Source organism: Pagrus major, chromosome 21 (genome assembly GCF_040436345.1).
Source record: "Pagrus major chromosome 21, Pma_NU_1.0".
NCBI classification, from domain to species: Eukaryota; Metazoa; Chordata; class Actinopteri; order Spariformes; family Sparidae; genus Pagrus; species Pagrus major.
In genome coordinates this window covers 30,062,927-30,087,428 of record NC_133235.1, presented here as the reverse complement: position 1 = coordinate 30,087,428, position 24,502 = coordinate 30,062,927, and the positions used below count along the sequence as shown (strand labels likewise).

Genomic DNA, 24,502 nt, shown 5'->3' with positions numbered 1-24,502 from the left:
ACTTTTCCCGTAATGTTGAGTTGTTTTATCTTTACACTCTGCGTGATATTTAACATGTTGAACAAACTGTCAAATCTTGAAAAGTAAATCTAAAAGCTGTCAGATAATTGTAGCGTTAAAAGTATTTCCATCTGAAATACAGGAGGGTAGATGTGGAAATTGGCAGAAAATGAAGGTCTACATGTTTATGGACCTCAAGATTGTATTGAAGTGTAGTATTTCTGTAAATGCACTTGACTACTGCTAATAACTGTTGTTTTAATAAAACTAGTTTATGTTTCCAGATACAAAACCAATGGAAAATCTTGTTTTTATTACTTAAGGAGACATGGTATTGACGTAAATGTAGACTAATCCTAACAAATGCCAAACTCTACCCCCGACCTTAAATCAAGTTTTAGCACAATAATTAAATAATTTACATTTTGGAGACCAAAAGGCAGGAAAGTTCTCTAAATGTGACTGTAAACAGATTTATGTCTCCATGAGTAATACACGCTGCGTTCACAAACACACACTGCGTCAGATCAATGAAACTACACGACTGCGTTACAACATTTTATTGACATTCTTGAGTTTAACTACATAAAAGTACATTATGTTAATGCAGTTTGGTTCTGACTCACCAACATGTTTCTGAACTTTTCGACAACAGGAAGGTAAATGAAAAACATGAATTATCTCATCAATTTTCTCAATATTTAAAAAGTTGTTTTTATATTATTCAGTGTTCAGATGTTTGAACATTTCTTTGACTTATACAATTATTATCACATGTGAGCTAGAAATGAACTGCAGCCACTACAAAGTCCTCTTATAGGCACTGATAAACATTTCTACTGTGATCTTTAGAGTAATAATACAAGGCATTACATGATTAATTCAAGAGGATTCATTATACATTGCTGTGTGTCTTAATTATAAAATCAATGTCTTTCAGTGTACAAGGCATGTTAAAGAAACCGACCAGTCATTCTTCATCTTTGTTTGACTCAGCAGACGTCGGTGCATCGTTGAATAATAATTAAGGTGCAAATGGAAACACGCCGTTTCGTAACATTTTACTTTCAGTGCACTCAAACTATATTTTACACTATTTTGGATCATCCTATGAGGTGAAGAGCAGAGGTCTTCATGTAAGTAAGTAATCGAGTCTTATCTGGAAAAGCGTCTTGTTTTCTCCTGCATGTGTGCTCTTTGTTTGGGTATGTTTTTTGCAGAAATGTAACTCTTAAGCCTCCATCTGTTTCTGTTCTGAGATATTTCTCTAAAAAACATCCACTGAGTGTTGATTTAGCCTTTTTTAGATCACTTCAAACCAGCTGGCAAACCTTGAATCTGGTGAGTGATAATTACAATAATGACTGTCGTCATGTTTGACGTATGAAAATCTAAATTACATTTTGGCGAGTTAGGGAACGATCCGACTGTGAATAATGTGAAATTCAAGGCCTTGATGCACTGAAAGTAAAATGTTTTAATGTTTAAATATATTTATGTCTCAAGATGAGATGTCCATGCAAAGCATTTTGATACCTGCTGCATGTTGTAATAAAATAAAAGTCCCTCGACTTCATAAATGTTCCAGGAAAAAAAAAAATACATATAAAATTAAAAAAAGGAAATAATAAAAAATAAAGTTGATAAAGTCAACTATCCAACCAGTAGAAGTATTTTGAGCATTAAAGGTGATTGTCATTCGATTTGAAGTCTGTGGAATTCTGGGTAATGTAGTCTGATGAATGGATTCAGCATTAAAGTGAGTGTTGAGACGTGCAGTGGGCTGTCGACACTGTAGCAGCAGTGGACGACAAGGCAGTCGGACGCCTCAGGTCGCTGTAAAATACGCATCCTGCCGCAGTTATACTGATCTTTTCAATGCCATTTTTGGGATGCGTTCAATGTTACATCTTGTTTTTTTCTACTCACAGGCTGAGGTTGTTGTTTTAACTGTCTGACAACATTACAGAAATGATTCCTACAGAGAGAGAGAACCGCTTTGTTAAATAATAAGTAACCGGAAACATACAGTAAGTCTCGATCGTGGAGAAGTCTCGCTCAGTGGACGGTCGGAGTTGTCCCGAAGGATTACAATCGCAGCCGTTGCAGTGATGCGACTTCCAGCTGAGGAGATCTACTGGACCGATTCTGAAACCAAGCATGAATCATTTAAATAAAATGTGATCAGGTGATTAAAGTCGCTTTGAAAAGACAAATGTAACCACAGCAACTGATTCAAACCACAAGTAGGTTTTTAGTCCTTAAACCATCAACAACCTTAAATGCCAGGATCAGACAACACCACGTTTGTACTTTATAACGGTCACTGAGTCATATCAGGTGATTATAGTAGCTTTATCAAAGGCTGAACTCTGACCAATCGTAGCTTCATCGTTTACGGTTTCAAGCAGCGAAAAAATGACTAAATCAATCCTGAACCCGACCCGACCCGACCCGACCCGGCCTGCCACGTTAACATCAGACTCGCGATCTGACCAGTAATCAAATATGCTCTGAGATTAAAGAGCGCTCAACAACGAGCTGAATAAATGTCAACAAATAAATAGATAAATAAATAAATATGCAGTGCCGCGTGCACACTGCACAGGGAGAAACATCCTGCATATGAGTTATATTCACTTGAGTTTCCTTCACAGATCTCCCAAATTGCTTATTTTCATCCCCACGTCTGCCGGGTCGGGTCATTATCTGGCTGACTTTGTGTGTTCTGATCTCGGCATTGGGCTGTGATGATTCTGATTAAAGTGACATCACTTCCACCTCCATGTCTGACAAACTGCTCTACAGGTTAAAAGATAAATGGAAACATTATTTTCTCAGACAGTGTGTCCTGTGTGACCACAACATCTCCCCTCCACATGTCCTCGTTAACCCGTCCACCTCCCCTGCCGACCGTTCTCGTGCCCGATCAGTGGCGTCTCAGGAGTTTGGAGAAGAATCCAGAAGAGGCCGGTTTGTCACTCTGGGCCTGAGCCTCCTCTGTAGCCGGGGCCTTCTCCTCCCCCAGCCCCAGCTCCCCCTCCAGTTGCTCCAGCTCCGACTGGTCCAGCAGCTCGAAGTCCTCCACTTCGCTGTCCGACTCCTCGGCCAGCTCCAGCAGCCTGGTGGTTTCTGGGAGTCTCGACCGCTGTGTGTCTTCGCTTAGCGCCGTGAAGCCGACCGCCGCCACTATTCTCTCCTGGATAGCGGCTGTGACGGCAGCAGCGATGACGTCGCCCGCCATCTGGTTGACTAATTCGAGAGCATTGTCGGTGGGTCGGTCTTTGTGAGGAGAGGGTGAATGCTTGGATTTGATTGGCTGCTGGGGATGAGGTGAAGGTGAGGGGAGGCCGAGGCTGAGGTCATCGTCGTCGTCGCCATTGGTCGTTGCGCCGTTGTCAAGTGAGGGGAATTCTGGGAGACCACCTGTGAATGCTTCTTCTCTGTCGAGGTCTGTGAGGTAAAAAAGATGTTTATTTATAATATAGTTTTTTTATTATATATGTTTATAAGAGTGCATGGTAGATTTAGTTTGCTACATATGTCAGAGAAATTGGGCTGCAACTGAAGATTTTCATTGTCATTTGATCATCAATTAGTTGTTTGTTCAACTAATTAAAATAGTAACTAATGGCAGAAAATAGTGAAAAATGTCCTTAGATGTCGTCCACAAATGTCTTGTCTTGTCCACGACCCAGAGATAATCAGTTTACTGTCATAGAGGAAGAAAGAAACCAGAAAATATTCACATTTTAAAGGCTGGAATCAGAGAATTTTGACTTTTTTATGAAACTTGACAGATGACTGGACAAAAGACTGGACTTAAATACAAACTAAACTAACGAGGGGATGAGGCAGAGAAACACAGGTGAGGGTAATGACTGGAAAAAAACACTAGAAACAGGGAAGGAGCTGATAGGTTGGACAAGCAGAGGGAAGGGCTAATGAAGGAGATGCAGTGCAGACTGGAGAAGAACTCAGGTAACAGGGCTCGGCTGATCAAACAGATAAAAGACAGGTGTGGAGGGAAGGAGCGCAAGGAAGCAGAACACTAGAAAAAGAAAAAGGGCAAAAGACACCACAGAAACACACCATGCAACACGGTGCACTCTGCTGAAGAGGAGCTGCTCCCTCTGTAGATATTAAAGGCTCAACGAAAGGTAACAAATACACAACAATTCTTAGTTTCACGCGATTTGATAATTGATTAATTGGTTTGAGTAATTATTTAAGAAAAGATTCTCTGATTCCAGCTTATTAAATGTGAATATTTTCTTTCCTCCCTATGGTTGTAGACAGCTTCATCCTGGTCTTTGATCAACATTTTTCACCATTTTCTGACATTGTATAGACCACACAACAAATTTGGTTAATCAAGAATATAATCAACAGATTCATCCACAATGAAAATAATCATTATTTGCACCAGTTCTTGAAAACCGTGCGTCCATCTGCAGGAAACTGTGGCGCTGACAAACTTACCCTCGGAGTTCTCCGTCTGTGGTGTGTGTCCCTCCGACAGGTTGAAAGTACCGTTGTCCGTCCACGTCACATCCGACACCTCTGTGTCCGACACAGACATTTCCTTACACACTGTGGAGTCGAGCTGCAGGAGGGAAACACGTGGAGACGTCAGATTTTGGACCACAGACAAAGCTACAGATATTATAATTTATTGACTCAGACTTGAGTTGGTGGGACAATTTTTAAGTGCAAAAAAAAATGTAATGGCTCCATACAGCTCTTCCAGCATAATCCAAGTCTCTGAGATCCCAAAGTGATTTGAAAATAATGTAAAGTGATGTGTAAATAATGTCTAACCCTAACCCTAACATAGCAATTTGGGCTTCCAGAGACTTAATTTTTTTAATTCGTTGTTTTTTAAGTTTTAAAACAAGTCTCCAGCTACTTCAGTCGTTGTTCAGCTGTGGGAGGGGGGTAAACTTTTCAGTGAACTTTTCCTTTAAATCTAATTTAAATCCACATCTCTAGTCTCAGTCTAGCAGTATGATGAATCGTCTCTCTACATTACATCCACTTTATTCATATAGTGATGATATAAAAGATCCAATTTTAAGACTTTTGAGTGAAGCACTCAGTGAACCAGCTGTTTGGATTGAGGAGCAACATTTAAAAACCATCTTCTGGCGTTCAGTTTGGCACAGCTGATGTCTTTTGCTGATGTGGATCATGTGTACTGAATTTCAATAAGCTTCGAGTGGACCCTGTCGTGCCACAGAGGCGTAATTAGATAGAGATGAGATGATGAGCTAACCTTTGGAAACATGGAGGAGAGGTCCGACTCGATGTTCTCTTTCTCAGTCTGAGCCTGCATGATTCTCCGCTCTGAAAGGAAGAAAACATTTTCAGTCGAGTGCTGAATACAGAAAGTAAAGAGAAGATGTTGGTGCGGTAGACACGAATAAAAACAAAATAAGTTGTGTGGGTTTTTATACTTTGATTTTTATATGCGGCTATTACAGCTTGTGTGTTGGGGGTAAAAGTGTTTTGTATTTTCTGTTTGTTTGGAAGAAACTTAGAACAAAACTGTTTCATAACATATGAAACATGACATTTAACGTATTGACATGTGTCATAGTTACCATGGTTCTCTTTGATTTTCTGAAGGAACTCCCCGATGCCAAAGTCCAGCTTCTGCAGAACTGGCTCCAGCCACAAACCAACCTCGTGAGACGAAATCAGAGGCCACAGGAAAAAACCCAGCACTGCAGAGACGGACGAAAAACAGAAAAGTAAGCCTCAGTTTCCAGAAATGTCATTAAAATACCAGCCATAAAAATACACTAAAAAAGTCCTTTTAACTTTATTTGCAGAAATAAGTTTGCTCGTACAGTATTTGATGCTATATGCCACTTGTAAGTGTCACCACTCCATGATGATATGCTAGTCCAACCATATAAACCTTCAGCATGATGGAAAAGGTCTGTACATGTGCAAATCTTTGGTTTACTCACCGAGAATATATGAGATAACAATCCCTGGAATGTAGCGTCCTAAGACGGCAAAGAAGGTGCACAAACTGCAAACCAGCAGGCAGAACTAGACGAGAAGGAGAGCAAACACAAAGACAACGTGACAATGAAAATGTTGAACTATTCCCGATCAATTTTTCACTGCAGTGACTCAGTGAACGGTTGAGGTTACTCTGAGGTCGCCTGCATGCTCACCTTTCCTGGATTTTGCTGTTTGAAAGCCGACGTTTCCTGGAGGAAGAGTCTGAGGGAGTCGCCGAGCTGAGGTCCAGTCCCAGACCGACTATCCTGGCCTGAGTCGATGATCTCCCAGCTACAAGACAAGACAGACAGGAACAGTGTTAGTCATCTTTAAAGGTGCAATATGCAAACACCTGTCCAGGACTGGTCCAACATTCCTGGTGTAAACGACAACACTTCCCCCGTGCCTGAAGCTCCCAGTCTGGACCACTAGATGCACAGCCAATAGAGCTAACTGGCTAACGGCAGCTACAGTTAGCAGCCATTAGCAGTTGGTGATACGCTGCCCCCTGTTTGTTTTGAGTATGAATTCGACAGGTTGGCACCATCTGTCTCAAATGGAGAAAAAAAAAAGTTTCTGGATCCGTCCCCCAAAGTTTTGGGGTCTATTCTGGGCAGAGACCAATCCTCCATCCATGTTTTAGAGGAAATCCGGTCAGGTAACTACGCTCTTTGAATTCTCAGACCTTAAACTGGCTTAAAACAGCTGAAGCACATCGGTTTACACAAGAGGAGATGGAGAAACACCGGAGCAGTGACAGAGCTGTGGGTCGTGAAGGAGAGGAAGCGATGGAAAATCTTTGACGTCAAGATTTGTTCTCACAATTTTACCTGGTGAAAAATGATATTCATGCTTCAGTTTCTCTTTGGAGTCTCCTCCAGGACTCTGACATCCTCTGACTGGAAGCTGTTGGTGGTCTAGATTTTATACTTATATCTGGAGACTTTGCACAGGACTTGTGTTGTCTTTAAATGTGCTTTACAAACACAGTCTCTTGACTTCACCATGAGAGGAATTGAAGAGGTTTATTTTGAGCCTTAGAATTCTTCTGTTGAGGGTCATTGATAAAAATTTAGTGCTAGTCAGATGCAAATGTCATCTTCTAAATTAAGAAACCTACCATAAAACTAGCAAGATGACTAAATAGACAGGTGACAGATGAGAACAGGAATGTGAAAGTGCTCTTCATGCTAGGAATTCTGGGCCACCTGCTGAGGGGTAACTTTCCCCTCCACCTCGAGGGGTTCCCAAAACTCACCTCCTGTTTGAGCTACTATCAGCCCTCGTGCTCACCTCACATAAAGCAGCTATAAAAGGCACACATGTGGCTAATGTGGAGGTCATGTGCGATAAATAGATGAGGGTGTGAGGCAGCAAGAGTCCGGCTCGCTCTCCTGGCTAGCTTCTGTTCCGTTAACTCAACTAGCCGAATCAACGGGGATTTCCTTTATTGTTTTTTTCAATGGCTGATACAAAACAGTGTAACAGTGAGTTATCAACAGCTTTCAACCGTTTAAATGACAATGTACTACACTTAATCCAACAGAGGATGGAAACTTCATGTCCGGTGTGTGAAAACAGCTGTCCTGGTGTGACCATGGCACCATGGAGTCATTTATGGATCATCCAAAAATTTAAATTCAGGCACTATCAGGTGAAGTTTTGTAGTCCACAAAACATTTCTGGAGCTTCACAGCAAAACAGCATTGCAGCTTTCTCCTAAACAACTGAAGTAGCTGGAGACTCATTTTAAAATGTTGAAAACGACCAACGAACATCCATCTATTTATTTTCTTTATCAGAGATCCTTTTTTATTTGTTTGCAAGGAGGGTTTATTCTGGACGGATTCAACAGACTTCTATCTTTTTTTTTAAATTGTTGAATCCCTGACAGCTGGTATTTTATGTCGAACTATGGAGTCTTTATTTTTTGTGAATATGATTCGAGCTTGTCTAACTTTAACCTGAAAAAAGCCACCAGGATAAAGTCAAGCTGTTGTTGTAAAACACCCCCATCTATTTAAAGAACAATCTGAATGTACATGTCAGGACATAAAACCAACGATCTGTTGACCTTCACTAATCCAGATATGCTATATTGTGGATTTGGAGAATCATGCCACCTCTAGTTTGCTTTTTTTACTGAGGTAGTATTTTAACATCTGATGTGCCGTATCACATTTCAGGGTGTGAATATGGATATGAAGCCATATAAAACACTGAGTAAGCTTCAGGTATGAGACCGATTTGACCTCAGCGACCCTGGTACAGTTAAAGGGGGAGCTTAACGAATACAACAGGGATCTCAACCACTCTCCACCCAGTTAATCTGCTGATCGGGTCAGTCTTTACGAGCTGCTTGTAGTGGTTCAACAGCCGTTCAGAGACCGACAGGCCGCAAGTTTGATCCCTGTGCGTTGTTAAAGTGGAAACAGACAACTTCCCCCACCAGCATTTCCTAACAGATTGCTTGACGTTTTATTCATCCATTTAGTCTCTAATGAAGACGTTAAAGCAGATAGAAATGTGTGAAAAGTGTAAGCGGACTTTATAGATCAATAGAGCGAATCTCAACGCTGATGGTGTCATAATTCTATAGCAATTACATTTCTGCAAATAATGGTAAATTACAGCAAAACAAGTTTGAATACTGACTGAGGCAGTTTTACATTTCCTGGTTTAATGTGCTGTTTCTGACAGATTGATCCCTCCTGCTGGCAGCTCTTCAGGAAAAGTTTTGGCATTTGAAGTGGTGCGAATTAGCATTTGTTGGCAGCTGCTAATGACGGAAATCCCGTTAAGCAACATATTCAACCCCCCCCCCCCGGTCAGTTTTCTTCCACACACACAGCTGTTTTAACTCCATATTCACAAACTAAACCACCCAAAGCCACTCTGCCTGTTGAGTTTCTCCACCATAAACCCATCCAAACCTCCCCCCCTCAGTCATGACTGCAAGGAAGAAGCACGAGACGCTACAGTATCTCATATACACCGCCCACCTGACCCAGCCGTGTCTCACATAACCCATATGACGAAAAGGTCGACCCGCTGCTCCCCTCTCCAAGGCTGATTTCCAGGGAAACATGATGTGTCGAACATGTGACAGCGATACTGTGAAGGGACAGACAGGATAAGCGTTTCCCTGTTCCACGAAAGACAGACGTTTCCTTGGAAGGAGACGCAAGTCTTCATGGATAAAGTACCGTCAAGCTTCAGCACATCACAGATCACCTGGAGCGTGGAAAAGGAGTTTGTTACAGTTTGTTTTCCCATCAACGTGGAGACGAAGGCTCAATCCCATTTCAAATTTTTCCCCCCGACCCCTTGCTTTCAAGTTCACTTCAGAAAAGTGTTACAAGGCGTAGTGGCTGAAATATCCCCACATGAAATGGGACAACCCTCCGAGACGTTAGCGGACATTTCCAGTATGCAGTTTTCATATGTGACAGCTGACAACGTGTTATCAAAAGCCTTAAAGGTTCAGTTCACCCAAATCACCAATAAAAAGAAGAAATAACGTATTTTCTTAGTTACCACTTCTCCTTTCTTTGATTAAAAGCAAGCAGGAGTAACTGGGACAATGTTCAAGGAAAGACCTGTTTCAAAATGTTTAATGAAATTCCATTTTTTGGAAAGAAAGAAAGAAAACTCTTCGCCGTTTATCTACCCCACGAGCTTTAGGAGACATCTCAGGAGCTTCAGGTACCTTCAGAAGATTTATCGACACTTATTAAACCAGCCAAGCACTGGAGGGTCGAAGTGATGCGTCAGAAGAGACGGTAAAACTTGTTTTTGAAGTTAAAACAATGCCAACAAACGTTAACGTTGCAATCCTGGTGTTATCGCTGATGGAGACAGAAAAGCACGGACGCTCGCAATTTGTTCATGAAATCAATAAGAGCTTCATTACCAGGATACTAGCAGTGTTTCACTAGTTAGCTACCAAGACAACAGCACACTAGTCCTGATTGTTTTATGGTTGTTATACAGAAAAGGACCGTAATACATTGAAACGACAGACTTCATCCTGCCCCTCTATCCCAACTACAATCAGGACACCCCACCTCTTGGCACGAATGTGAACAGCGGAGTGGTCGGGCTGAGTGGCCGGGGAGGAGGGACTGGGATTGGGCCAGACTCTTTTCTTGGAGATGACAGGGTTCAATGGCATGGGTGAAAGTTTGGTCGTGATCAGAAGTGGAAAATGATGTCCACCTTGCTGTTTTTGCAGTTAGGTGTCATGCCAACTTTTAAATGAATATTTTGAAGGGAAATCCACAAATGTCCTCCAGAGGGGGTTGGCCTGTATGTGATTGGATGTCAACAAACTTGCATTCAAAATTGAGCTTCCACGCAAAGTTGCAAACAGCTGACTCATCCTAAGTCCTGCCAGTCTTCGCTCTGTACTCCAAAAACAAAGTGTATTTGGTTTGTCTGTGTTGAAAAGAAAAACATTTGTTAGCAACAAGTAAAGCTACTTTCTCCGGGCAAATGAGTTTCCAGGAAGGTACAAACTCCACAAAACTTTTTTTTTGCCGCTGTTGGGCGTGATACTGGCAAGACGTATGTGATTAAAATAATTGAAATTAAAGCACTTCATGGGAACTTTAAGAAGATGGTTAAAAGATGTTACTGGTGAATCTGTAAAAGCGACACTTGATACCCCAAAACTGAAGACATATTCTGTCCGATGTGATAAGTGGACCAGGCTGTGCGTCAGCCCTCAACAACGCCTACGATTGTTTAAATGAAGTATTATGACGTACAGTCACGTTGTGTAGATGCCACAGTCTTCATGGACACGTCATAGTACAAGAGCTAGCTATGGTGTAATGGTTAGTTTTAGCTACATTAAGAGGAGTTAGCCTAATGTTAAACGTTTGTGAATATATCCTTCCGTTGCACGCTGTCGTCCTTGCCGTCGGCTTGTTGAAGCTGTATTACCTGATGCCCAAGAACAGCCAAATAAACAGGACCATCACCGTCGCCATGTTTCTTATTGACGAGCTCGTCTGATCTAGCAACAGTAACTGAGGGGGTAAATTTCTTAGTAGCACTGGTGATGACCAAATCTTAAACGCCACCGTCCACTGGTGTGTCAATCAGTCAACACTCCTCTGAACTTGTCAGGTCAGAGGACTGGAGGCGGGGGAGGAGGGCGGCGGCACCACATGAGCAGCTGTCAGGCAGATATCACTTTTTACCCAATCGGTAATCTCTGAAACAACACAGGGAGCAGCGCGTCTGAGCCCCTAACAAGCCCAGTGACGGCGCTTTAAAAATAGGCCGAGACAAACAATGCGAAGAATGGCGGCAAAAACATCCCAGCTCTTCACTCGTGATTGGGGAGGAGGGAGGTGGGGGTGTAAGTATGTTTACCAACCTGTCTGTGTGGACATACATACGCAGAAACCCCGTCTCTGATGCATCTAATACCTGTTTATGCTCCACGTACAGCTGCTTATACAGTAAGCTGACATTAATGGAGTGAGAAGGCAGAGTCTCAGCTGATCGAGTTTACAGTTAATGCCTTCGCAGCAGGCCAGTCTGCATGTCTCATGAAGCCAAGAGCCCCGAGTAATACAAGACGCCAGTGTTATGGATGGATGGGGAGTGATGACGCAACGATGTGCACCGCTTTGCAAGTAGATCTGTGCCGTGTTGTTCGTGTTGTTGATCCATTTAGACTCGAGTTAAATGTGCCAAAACAATGTGTGAACTTCCCTTCTGACGAGTTTGGGATCATAAAGTATGTACGTTAAAAACAAGATTACAGTTTCCCATGTGATGGCTCATTACGAAGTGTCAAAAGCCTCAAAGGTTCACAAGAAAAACATATTTTCTTAGTTACCACTTCTCTTTTCTTCTGTTAAAAGCAAGCAGGAGTAACTGGGACATTGTTCAATGCAAGACATGTTTCAAAATGTTCAATGAAATTAAATCTTTTTGGAAAGAAAGAGATAAATCTCTTCTGCTTTTATCTCAAAACTCAGACAAATAAAACCCAAACTATCACAAGTGGAAAGTGAGAAAATAAAGTAGATATTATTTTTTCTGTGATTTTGGAGAACAGATCCTTTCAGGAAACAAACAATCCACTGCTCCTGAAGTCTCTCTTTACCTCAGTCCTACCCCACGATCTTCAGGAGACATCTCAGGAGCTTCAGGTACCTTCAGAAGATTTGACGACACTATCAAAGCCAGACAAGCACTGGAGGGTCGAAGTGATGCGTCAGAAGAGACGGGTCGAACTTGTTTTTGAAGTTAAAAAAAATGCCAACAAAAACTCAGGTCAGGTTCGAGCAGAACTCGGGTCAGACGTGCCACACGGCGCGAGAGCAGATTGTGTTTATCCTCAATGAAGCCCCGGTTGGAGTATTTCAAGCGGCCTCGTCTAAAAATAGCCCGGTCACACTACATTCCAACTGGCAGCCATCAGGAGGACAGAGGGATGGGGTTGGGGGGAAGAAACAGCAACACCCTCCACCACCAACACCACCACCAACCCCCCAAACATGCCTCCGCTTGTGTCAGTGACATGGCATGGACAGCCCGACGAGAGGAAACATGTGTGACTGACTCACTGATGTTTGTTTTTCCTAAACACTGGCTGTTTATTCAGAGAGGTTTGACATTTGGAAATGCAACTTCTCACCGGGAGTCAGATGAGAAGATGGAGCCACATTAACTGTCTGACTCATCGGATGTCGACTGTTGGGATAACGGCCAGCGCGGCGCTTTTGTCAGGCAGCATTCTCCTCTTCCTTCTATCATCTGCATGTGAAATCAACAAATACTCGCCTCCAATTCACTTTCCAAATAAAACATTCGCATCCAGTGGCGAAGCAAATCACATCAGCTTCGCGTGGAGTTCAAAGTCGCTGCCTCAACCAAGAGAAAAGATGTGTGTGTGGTTCACCCCTCAAACAGTCTACAAATCAAATAACATGTATTTATACGGCCCAAAGTCACAATCTCATCGTCATAGTGGGTTTTACAATCTGTACATCCTCTGTCCTTCCACTCCTTCGATTCAAAAACTTGGGAAATCGAGGGATCCTCTCCCAGGACGGACAGACATGCAATAAATGTCTCATGTGGAGAACAGCTTTCTTCCACTTGCTACATATTTTTAGGTCATGTCGCGATATATACCTCGATATTTTAAACCTTTCTAAAAAGCACTTCCTCGACGTTAGGACTGGGCGACAAAAACAAATATCACAATATATTTGACTGATAGGCCCCACTTCAATATCAGTGATGGTGTTGGTACTTTCACAAAATACGAACACAAAGAGCTTCTGTAACGTGGATACAATGACTCAGTGGGTGAGTTCAGAAAATGACATCACTTTACTGTAATGCAGCCTTTAAAACCTTTATAAGACGAGGCTGGAAAACACTGAATACGTTTTTTGGAGCGTCACGGCCCCAAAATGACTTGTTAACCATCAGAATCTGAGCCATTCTGTGGGAAAACAGTCGGACAAGTCTTGAAGAGCTGCAAAATTAAATCACCATCAAGTCTCAAGACGATTCGCTTGACGATATGCGGATCAACGCTTGTGCTTCAAGCGCCACTGAGCAACTAGGAGCTCGACCTCCGACGCTGTAATCAGATTTGTCTTAGCTGTAGCTTCACGTTAAGGATAAAGTCATCAGAGTGGCATCGATCTTCTCTAATTAACCAACTCTTGTCCATAAAGGGTTAAAGCATATTTCCGAAAAATCAGAAATGCAACAAATGAAAGTAAAAGGACAAAAAACAACAAACGTATTGATCATTATCAAAGAAATGAGACAGTTTGTCATGTTTTTGTCACTTCAGTTTCATTTTGTGTGTTTTCTCCTCAGCAGCCTGGTTTTTTCCTCCTCACCTGCTCCTCATCCCCTCGTTACGTTTAGTTCGTATTTAAGTCCGGACTTCAGGTCAGTCTTTGTCGAGTCATCTGTTGTGTTTGACGGTTTCTTGTGATGCCGCGATTCAGATTAAAACATCATCCTGCCTGGGTCCAAGTTCTCTTCTCCATCGTGACATGGTTTACTTCAAAATAAATATGAGCTCATATCACGTGTAATCACATTATTTGAGTTGTTATTATATGATTCAGTACTTCACTTCAAAATCTCCATTTTATCAGGTCACTTCTTTCAGTCCTACAAACCAAAATTATCAAAAGATTTTTGAACATGCTCCCAAAAAATGAGGCTCACTGCACCAGAACTTCACTTTTTAAAATACTTGAGACATTTTGATTTAGTGACTTAGTTTTGCAGTTTGTATGCACTTGCGTCACGATGGTGGAATAACAGGTGGACATGACTGCACACAAAGTTTCTTGGAAGTTGCGCAAACTTCTGGTTTCACACTTGGTTTTATGGTAAACATACTGCTCAGTGCACGGGACGGTAGAGGTGCTGCAGTAAAACAGGAGGGTGAACTGATCTGAGACAACCGGAGAGAGAAGAAGCCGATATCATCAATCAGCAGTGATCGATTCTTTCTACTCAGGACGACAACAGTTTGAAGAAAGACAGGAGAATCTACACATTGTTATGACGCGGTTAGACGCTAAAGGAATAAAATAAAACATGTTTTCTCGATGAATTGCAAAGCAGAACATAAACACAAAGGCAGCTCGCTGAAAGGCGTCAGCAGAAAGCAGTAAAGACTAAACCCTGATCGAAATATTGATCAGAATCTACTCATCAACTTCACAGTGAAAATATGAATGTTGTTACTTCCTGTGTGGCTTTTTAACCATTTCTCTGTGCTCGTTTCTTGTCACCACTTACATCAGATTGTCGGCTCTTACTACACTGTGTGTTATAGTGTTTAATATGATAAATGTGAGCACATCAAGGCTGTAAACTTTATTCTTTAATTCCTAAAGATGAACCGCTTCATCAGTCAGATCTTCATCTGAACAAACACAAAGAAAACGAGTCTGTAACGGAGTCATTTAAAGATTTTGACAGTTGTTTATAAAAGACGATGACATCATCAGACTGTGATGAAACACTTGTGTGGTTTGTTGTGTTTGTTGTTTTCTAACAGTCGGCCGCCGTCCAATCAGAGGCTTCTCTCCGAAGCACGCCCCCTCTGTGTCGAGCAGCGCATCTGATTGGCCCGACCGGCCTCGTGTCACACCTCTGAATCAGTTCCGCCAGTGGAGAAACAGCTGAGTCACACACACACACACACACACACACACGGCGCTCAGGTTTCACAACTCTTAAGACACTTTGTGTTGTTGTGGGAACAAACAGCAGCTCGGACAGATTTTCCTCGAAGCCACAAAAACAGAATCCATTTAAAGTCACGTGACGTCTTTTTAAACTCTCACAGTCGAAGATGACAATCGTGTTTTTTAATCACGCAGGTTATTTCCTGTCAGAACCAGAGCTGCAACGTACAACTTCTTCATTATCAATGAATCTGCTTGTTATTTTCACAATGAATCAATCAATGGTTTAGTCTATAAAATGTCCCAAACACAAAGACTTTTCATTTACTGCCCTGAATGACAATCAGAAATCAGAAAATCCTCATTTTAATGCTTCATATACGTATTAAGAGTCAAAGGTTTTGACAGTTTTATCAGTCCACAAACCAGAAAACAGTCAACACGACCTCAACTTTCTAACTTTTTACTCCTTCTTCTATTTCTCATCTTCTTTTGTCTTTTTCTAACCATCCTTAACTGCTTTTATTTGTTCATTTTTAATTGATTTATTATCTTTTATTCTTCTTACTGTTCTTAATCTTTCCTCTGACGTGATGTCGTCTTCTTACTGTCCTTTTTTTTTCATTATCGATTAATCTGCTTTATTATTTTCACGATTAATCGATTAATGGTTTAGTCTATAAAAATAAAAATAACTGCGAGGAAAAATGGCAAATCATCACATTTAAGAAGTGCGCACACACACACACACACACACACACACAGTTACAAAGGAGGGGACATCGGCGGTTCAAACATCCCAGCTGTCAGCTCGCATTTTGGGTCAGCGACTAATCTCCCTCAAGCCTTTCGCCTGAGACTCGCTCTGAGCCTGATGTACAGTCGCCCACAAGACACCTCTGACAGACACCAGCAGGTGACGACGACACAATCCCACCCTGCCGGCCAAATGTCACAGAGACAGAGAGGAAGTAGAGGAAGGCGGCGAGTACAGAGAGATATCTAGAGGAGGAAATGTGACTCAGGACAGGAGGTGCAATATAAAGAGCATTTATTATTATTATTATTATTATTATTATTATCATTATTATTATTATTATTATTATTATTATTATTATTATTATTAATATTTGAACAGCCATAAAACCTCTATTTTCTTCATGTTTTTATGAATAAACTGTTCTATAAATCAGGCTGTGAGTGAAATATGAACAAACCGCTCTGTAAACACCTTCAGACCATAGAGATGAGCAGAGCCGGCCCGAGGCTTTATGGGGCCCTGAGCAGAATTTGGTTTGGGGGCCCCCACAGCTGAACGCCAATATTAAAACTACAGACTGTCCGTGCTCCATCGTTTGTCCATCGTACAACACAACCACCACCGTGAAAGTAACAAAACAGTCCGGCAGACAACGAGTTACCTGTTTTAAAATGAAATGTGCAAAAGTGCAGAACAGTCAACCACAAATAAATAGTTTCTTACATAAAAATAATAAATGTTAAGTGTGTAAAATGAACAGAAAACAGAAATCTGAACTACAAGAAACACCTGAATGTGTATTTTAGACGTTTTCTGTTCACTAGTCGTAAAGAAGATGTGTTATGGGATTACGATCACTGTTGTTATAGTGAGATGGAAACCCAGCTCATGAGGTGTGTGTGTGTGTGGTTAAAAGATGCTTTTCTATTCTATTTCTGTCTTTTCAAAATGACCAGAAACAGAGGTCCACTCTTAGATAGTGGAGGTTTGTAGTGCCCTGTTGACAATATTGGCGTGTATCTGTGTGTGTGTGTGTGTGTGTGTGTGTGTGTGTGTGTGTGTGTGTGTGTGTGTGTGTGTGTGTGTGTGTGTGTGTGTGTGAGTGTGTGTGAGACTCGTCCCCGACCTGGACTATCAGTTATATAACTCAGACATGCTGCATCCCGCCTGGCGCCCACAAATCCCTGTCACCTCCGCAGAATCCCAGAGAGCCTTCAGAGCTGGCAGCAGCATCGAGTGACGGACACACACACACACACACACACACACACACACACACACACACACACACACACACACATATACACACACACACTCACACACACACACTCACACACAATCACTTTCAAAATGAGGGCAGGAGTGTGAACCAGGTGACCGATGTTTGTGACTCCAAATGCCACCACCAACACCTCCTCCTCCACCACTCGGTCACAAACAAGACTTCGTCAGGTAAACGGGTCAGAACTCAGCAGCACGGAGCAAAATCCAAGTTAAAAAGTGACAGATTCATTTAGCTGCTTCTGACTGTGACTGAGCAGGTTCATGTGTCTCTGTCCTTGTAATAATAGGAAGATACTTGCAGCTCCATAAATCCATCAGATGGTAATAGCCTAAACACTGAAAGCCTGTTCGTATTCTGCAGCTGTAGCTCAGGAGGTGGAGCGGGTCGCGGGTCAAAGTATCCTTGAGCAAGATACTGAACCCAGAATTGTTGCTGATGAGCAGGTTGGCACCTTGCATGGCAGCCTCTGTCATCAGTGTGTGAATGTGACAAATGTTGTGCAGCAGTGTGAGCGGTCAGTAGACTGGAAACAAAACACTGTAGAAATGCAGGTCCAATTACCATCTAGATAAATAACCGGGCTTACTCGACCACAGTCGTCTTCAAACTCGGCCTTCAGACTGTTTCTGTGTTGTTTCCACATTTTACCGTGATGACACACACACACACTCACTCACGAGGTGAAAGACACGACCAGCACGCCGTCGTGGCTGCTGATAAAACACTTTCCTGCTGCTGTGACGGCTCCGGCTGAGGTGACGGGAGGAAATTTAACTCTAAAAACATTATTCGTACTTCATGTTTTTGGTTTTATTCTCGACACGCTGCTCTCATCTGTTTCCTCCGACTCACTCATAAAATCTTGTGACTTCTCAAATTGTATTTATTCCCTGCAGTGTTCCTAACGCTCCGTCTAATCTTCAATGTAAACACTGGTGTCTCACAGGGGTCGGGTCGTTATTTGTGACTTGAAACTGAACGTTTCAGTGTTGGAGTGGTCACGTGGTTCAGTCTCAGAGAGGATTAGATTAGACAGTCATGTGTGACCGATCAGCTCTGCAGATTCTCAACGGTCCAGTGCAGATTCAGGATGAGTGTCCTCACAGAGAGGATGTGTGTTCAACACACCTGTGAGTTCGGTTTGATACGTCACACATTTCTGGTGAAGTCCGCCTGTGCAAAGAAACTGAACACCACGTCAACACCACGTGGGTCCAATTTAAGAGGAAGGTGTCAGTTTGTTTGTTTTTCTTCACTCATTTTAATGTTTGTTTCCCAGAAATTCCTGCCAGCTTTAGAGGCACATAGCTGTTTAATGTGATAATATCCAGAAGACTCAGCAGCTCTTACAAACTAAAAATGCCTAGTTGTTGAAATAAGGAACAAAAACTCTGGTGAATTTATCCCACACTGACCCAGAATCTGAAAGTGAACCGATTTGAACTGCGGACTGTGAAACCGCTTCGTTCAGGAGTTTAATCTTTAGCTTCAGCTCGACCTCAGGCTGACTTTACTTTACTTTATCATCTACAGTTGTTAGTTATTAGTGTTACAATCAAAACAACATTAAAAGTTACCAGTAACACGTGATGTAATGTTTGTTTTTGTACTTTTGTTACTGCAAATCCAGTGTCCCATCTGAGACAATAAAATGACTGAACTGAACTGACACAGACTTTCGTAACAAAGACTAAAAGTACTGAGGTCTTTGTGTCCTGAAGCCACGACTCCACCACCTGCTCACTGCTGCTCATTTGCAGTGTTGTCTCGGTCCTGTGACCGTGGGGATAGATGGACCGGTACCATGGGAAGCGTTTCATGTTTTGTAGGTCTCCTGCTGAGTGGCCAGCTAGTGATTGTAACCATAGTAACAGCATGAGAAGACGTGTCATTGGTCACATTGACGGTCTGTTCGTCCCGAGCAGATCTTCTGTCGTCCCTGATTTCGGGGACGAAGGGACGCCATTTTAGTGGCGCGTAGAAAAACGGTCTTGTGTGTTTGTACTGATCAGTTTTTACAGAAATCACCAATCAAACCGTTTACAGTGAATATTGGCTGATAGCGATCAGTGCACCCTCATGTAGTGCACTGCAAAACAAGTTAAAATTCCAGTCTAGTCTTATTAGATTAAACCTGCTGATTAGTTAGTCTGCTGGGCTTCTGATTTCAAATTACCTACGCTATCCTGTAGCTATAAGCTAAGCTAATTAGCTAGCCTGCTGACCAGATGGGCAAAAGTCCACACGCTGTTTCCTCCTGGAGAAGTTCAGATACTTGTGTAGAAACAGACTCTGGTAAAAGCAGAAGTACTGATTCACCTTCTTTACTCCAGTAAAAGTAATAGAGTACAGACTCTGACATGTACTCAGAGTATCAGAGTAAAAAGTCTCCCTCTGAAGGACATTTGTGGTCAAAGCTGACTGAAGCTCACGTCATATTAATATAATTCACAGACTATTAAAGTTAAAGGTAGAGTCAGTAGGATTTGTCCCAGCTGTTCCTGAACGCACCACAAAGATAGTTGGTTGTTGAGTCTCATTCCCAGGACGTCAAACAGCCACATGTTGGGTTGGTAAAGCGTCCCGAGCAGCAACAAAGAGAGAAAATAAGAAACTCTCTGCAGATATGAGACACTAACACGCCTTTTCTCCCCATTCAGCCTCCCTCTCTGTCTGTTCACGTCTTCTGACGTCTTCAACTTTTAAATATTTTTCGGTGAACTAACCTAAACTGGGTTGTGTTCATGAATCCAATCTGATGCTCTACGAAGGGATTAACGTTCTGATCGATATTTAGGCTCCTATAATACAAAATGTTGAACCTGTTGTGCAAGAGCTGGTTGAAAATACAGATTCTCAATGGTCCAGTGCAGATTCAGGACGAGTGTCCTCACAGACAGGATGTGTGTTCAGTTTGATACGTCACACGTTTCTGGTGAAGTCCAGCTGTGCAAAGAAACTTTACACCACATCAACACCACATGGATCCAGTTTAAGAGACAGGTGTCACAGGGGTCTGTTTGTTTTTCTTCACTGTAAATATGAAACTTTATTTTCATGTTTGTTTCTCAGAAATTCCTGCCAGCTTTAGAGGCAAATAGCTGTTTAATGTGATAATATCCAGAACTAACAAATTAAAAAACTGCCTTGTTGTTGTAATAAGGAACAAAAACTCTGCCGCTTCATCACTTCTGACCCAGGAGCCCGAGAGCTTGCGGCCATTTTAACCGTCCGGGAAACACCGACTGCTCTTGGCGCTCGTTTGTGCCGAAGTGTTCCGACGTTCAGAGAGCGACCGGTTACCAACGCGACCGAGGGCTTTGACCCCGCCCTCGACTTTTATCTCGACCAATAAGACGATCCCTGCCCCCAGAACAGACAACAAACACACAAACAAACAAACATCAGATGCTCTTCGGTGTCCTACCTTGCAGTCATGCTGCGCCATAAGTGAGCTCCTGTGGGAGAAGAAGAAATCTATTATTCATCATCACTGAGTAGGTCACTGGAAATAAAGAGCCGTGATGATGAGAGGGAGATGAATAATAAAGATAAGACTGATGTCTGAACACATAATGAATGACAATATAGAAAAAGGAGTTATAACTTAAAAACACATTATATCATTATTACATGTTTACACGGGCTCAGATAAAAAGGACGGGTCGAGTTTTGTACACACGGCTTTTGTTATGAAACAAAGACAAACTGTTGACACAGAGCTGGTCCGACTTTTCATCATTAAGATTTCCTTTACTGGAACTAAGAGGCACAAACCATTAAAACAGCCGGAGACCAACAGTCCACAGACGTGTAAAGGGGCAGTGTGTCGTTTTGGAGAAGAAATTCAAACTCAGAATTTTAATATTTATAATATTAATGAGGTAATAAAACAAACTTTTTCTCCATCAGTGAGTAAACAAGCTGTTCTCAGAGGACAATAAGGTCCCAGAACACTGTTTGAAGCTAGAAAGGTGGCAGGGTCCGCCACATATAAACAAAGTGTGTTGTCCTTTAAGGTCAGTTTGTTTATTCAGTTTATTCAGTCATGAAAACAAAGAGAGTTTGATTATTTAGTTTGTTTAAATCAGTCAGTGAAGATGTTTCTCTGCTCTTTAACATTTACTCCACAAAACTACAGACTGTTCCTTTAAGAGTTGTGGCGTTGAATAACAGTTTTTTGCAGAATATTATGATGTCACAGTGAATTTAACCTCTGACCTACTGGAGATCAAATGTCATAACTTCATCGTTTAATCCTGTGAGGATACATTTTATCTGAATTATCGTATGAATCTATGATTTATGGCCAAAAAACTTGACGCACACTCTAGTTTTTCCAAAAGCTCAGTTTTCAGTGACGTGAAACACTGTTTACGTGCACAGAAGACGAGAACTCATAGAAAAAGGTTCATTTTTAAGAAATCACCGTGTACGTGTGTACAAGGCCTTAATGTTTGTGTAATCAGTGAGCAACAGTCGGGCTGATGAGCGACCATCTGTGTCTCATCCTCGTCTCATCCTCGTCCTGACTCATCAGGCTAACGAGTCACCATCAGGGTGAAATCATCTGCAGTCTGAGCTGAACTCACATCCAGCAGTTTGGATAGAAAATAAGATTCTCATAAACAATTAATGAGCCAAATATTTTCTCAAGTCATTCAAAAAACCTGAAACCCTTAAAAATACCAATTACTCAGCTCAGCATGACGTGAAGACAAAGATGCAACTTTTTATATTTGAGATTTCTTTAATTTTTACTTAATAATGAAGAAATTATCAAGATAGTGGCTGAATAATCTTCATCTGATTGTTCAAACAAAGATATTACATATATATTAATTTTCTAAGAGTCTAATTATTGTCAGAAAAGATAAAAACTGTGAAAAGGAAAAAGAAGTGATGAGCTGCAGTTATCCTTTCAGCAGTCTGTGGGATGAACTCGTAGTTCCTCCTGTGTAACTGAGGTTCACCATATTATCCTACAGTTCACTGATGTTATAGTATTAGTATCTAAATTAACACGTAGTAACTGAAGGCACATGCGCCGAAAAATCATTTAAGTTAGAAAGTTGCAATATAAAATTCTTTATATTATTCTATTATTATCATTAATCTTCCCATTAGATTCAGTACTGACGCACAATAAACAAAGTTAAAGTTAAATTTAGTTTTTTTGTGTCAGAAAAAAGAGAAAAATGTTCAGTTTACTGTCACATAAGATAAAGAAAAGAAGAAAACAACGTCAAATAACTATGACAGAAACAGACATTGTTACCCTGCCCTGCCTCCAGGTGATATGAGGAGGTATTCGTCTGGTTTTACCTGTGGATCTGGACCGAGCGACGTCTCTGGAGGTCACAGTGACGACCAGCAGAGCCAGCAGGACGGCCGTGAGGCTGTAGGCTCGCAGAGAGCTGAAGGCCACCAACCTGAAGAGGAACAAAACAGAGATCCCTGCTGCATCAGGGCCTCCCGCTCAGCAGGCGAGGCTGCGATGAAGGATAACTCGGATATTTTTGGACTGAAGCAGGAAAATATTCAGTGAATTTGTGATTGTGGCCAAAATTCCCAGACTGTGAGAACGACCGAATATTCACTTCTCTATTTTTAGTTTGTCATCAGTGCTGTCGGATGATCGAAGCTCTAAAATAACTTAACTTGAACGTTATTACCATCCTTTGCTTATTATTTCCCTTTGAGCACTTTATAGTAAAATACTTAATAATTTAAATGAACAATGTCAAAGAAAAGCTCTGAAATATGAATGATGCAGATGACGTGTCTTCAGTGTTGTCTGGGAAGTCTGGGGGTTAAACTGAGGAGCAGAAATTACACATAAATTATTAACGGTGAGTTTTTAGGGGCCGATTTTTAAAGTCAGTATTTTAACATGTGACTGTTTAGTATTTCTCCTCCAGAGCTGTGTCTTAAAAGCGAGCTCTCTGTCCGGATTTCTCCTCTGATTGTCATGAAGGGCAAATCAGCTGAAATCAGGTGAAATCAGGTGAAATCAGTGAGTGGTGAGTGAGTGATCTCTCTCACTGACCGACCGGTTCAACACGTTCAGTCTGTTGAAAAGCTGCCGACACACCACAACAACCAGGACCGCAGACGCTCAGCGACAACTATGATGCAATGATCAATATCATACGTTCATATCATTTTTGTCAGAGAGCCAACACTGTCGCAATATTGATATCGAGATATTAGTTCAAAAATATTGTGATATTTGATTTTGTCGCCACCTCCTAACATTTACAAAGAGCTCCTGAGGACTGAGACGTATCAAGACGTAGAATATTTATCACGATACAGCCTGAAAATATTGTTATATATTATTTAATACCTCGATATATCATATATTTAATACTCTTTGATGTACACATATTTAAGTTCTTGCCTGTGCCTTGTTTCCTTTGTCTTCCCACTAGCTAAGCTACAATTTATATTTTTAATTTTAGTTTTTATCCTTTTGTTTTCACACCGTGTGTTCAAGGGAACGACACGTCGATCCTCTGTCTGTCGCGTGTATAAGGCAGAATTGACAAATGGATATTATTGTGATATTATTGTGGATTTAGATGCTTCAAGAAACTGTGAGACATTTTTAAAAAACAGTTTGTATTCAGTTGAAACCTGAATCCTACACACTGGACCTTTTAAATCAAGCAGATACCTTTTTACTTTTTAATTTTATTACTGGCACTGCTGAGAAATTAAAAATGTAAAGAGATTATAACCATCAGCTAAACTAACATATGGGCGTTATTGTGAATTTAGATAATAAAATACAAACAGTTAAACTCGTGCAAACTGTTTAAAAAACCTCAGATTTCTCTGACATCACCACAAACATCCTGATTCACACCAGTTCGTTTCATTTCTGTCTGGAAGCAACAAACATTTCCCCTTAAAAAAACACATCCCTGCAGAAGGATTTTTCAGTATTTTACAGTATTTTACAGTATTTTACAGTAATCCACAGTCCTGACTGTCTAACATGTAATTAACAGGAGCTCAGGGTTGTCTCAGTGGGAGTCTGCCTGGTATCCCTGCGTCATGGTTCCTACCAGATCACCGTGTTGGCTGCAGCAAACAGGGCTGAGGTCCTGCAGGGTCTCTGCCTCCAGCTGACCAGGCCGCAGAGGCGACACCCTGCGCGGCGCTGCCCGCTCTGCGGCCCCGGCGGCCCGGCAGCCGCCTCCCGGCCGCCCGCGGTTCCTGTGTCCCGGCTCCCCAGCATTG

The 24,502-nt window shown here is 41.7% G+C and overlaps 1 protein-coding gene across 1 annotated transcript; it reads right to left on the bottom strand.

The window, feature by feature from the left end:
- Positions 1–545: 545 nt before the first annotated feature.
- On the bottom strand, positions 546–24,502 carry retreg1 (reticulophagy regulator 1). The gene is made up of 9 exons (XM_073492022.1): positions 24,328–24,502; positions 22,580–22,686; positions 20,682–20,712; positions 6,189–6,306; positions 5,976–6,060; positions 5,604–5,726; positions 5,276–5,346; positions 4,483–4,606; positions 546–3,453 (listed from the first exon to the last, which is right to left on the bottom strand). The coding sequence occupies exons 1-9, from the start codon at positions 24,498–24,500 to the stop codon at positions 2,930–2,932; spliced, it is 1,356 nt and encodes a 451-aa protein (XP_073348123.1). The 5' UTR covers positions 24,501–24,502; the 3' UTR covers positions 546–2,929.

Coding starts and splice junctions, on each gene's coding strand:
- retreg1 (XM_073492022.1), bottom strand. CDS start 24,500: ATGCTGGGGAGCCGGGACACAGGAACCGCGGGCGGCCGGGAGGCGGCT. Junction 22,687..24,327: donor GCAGCCAACACGGTGATCTG/GTAGGAACCATG, acceptor GTTCCTCTTCAG/GTTGGTGGCCTTCAGCTCTC. Junction 4,607..5,275: donor TCTCCTCCATGTTTCCAAAG/GTTAGCTCATCA, acceptor TCCCTCCTGCAG/CTCGACTCCACAGTGTGTAA.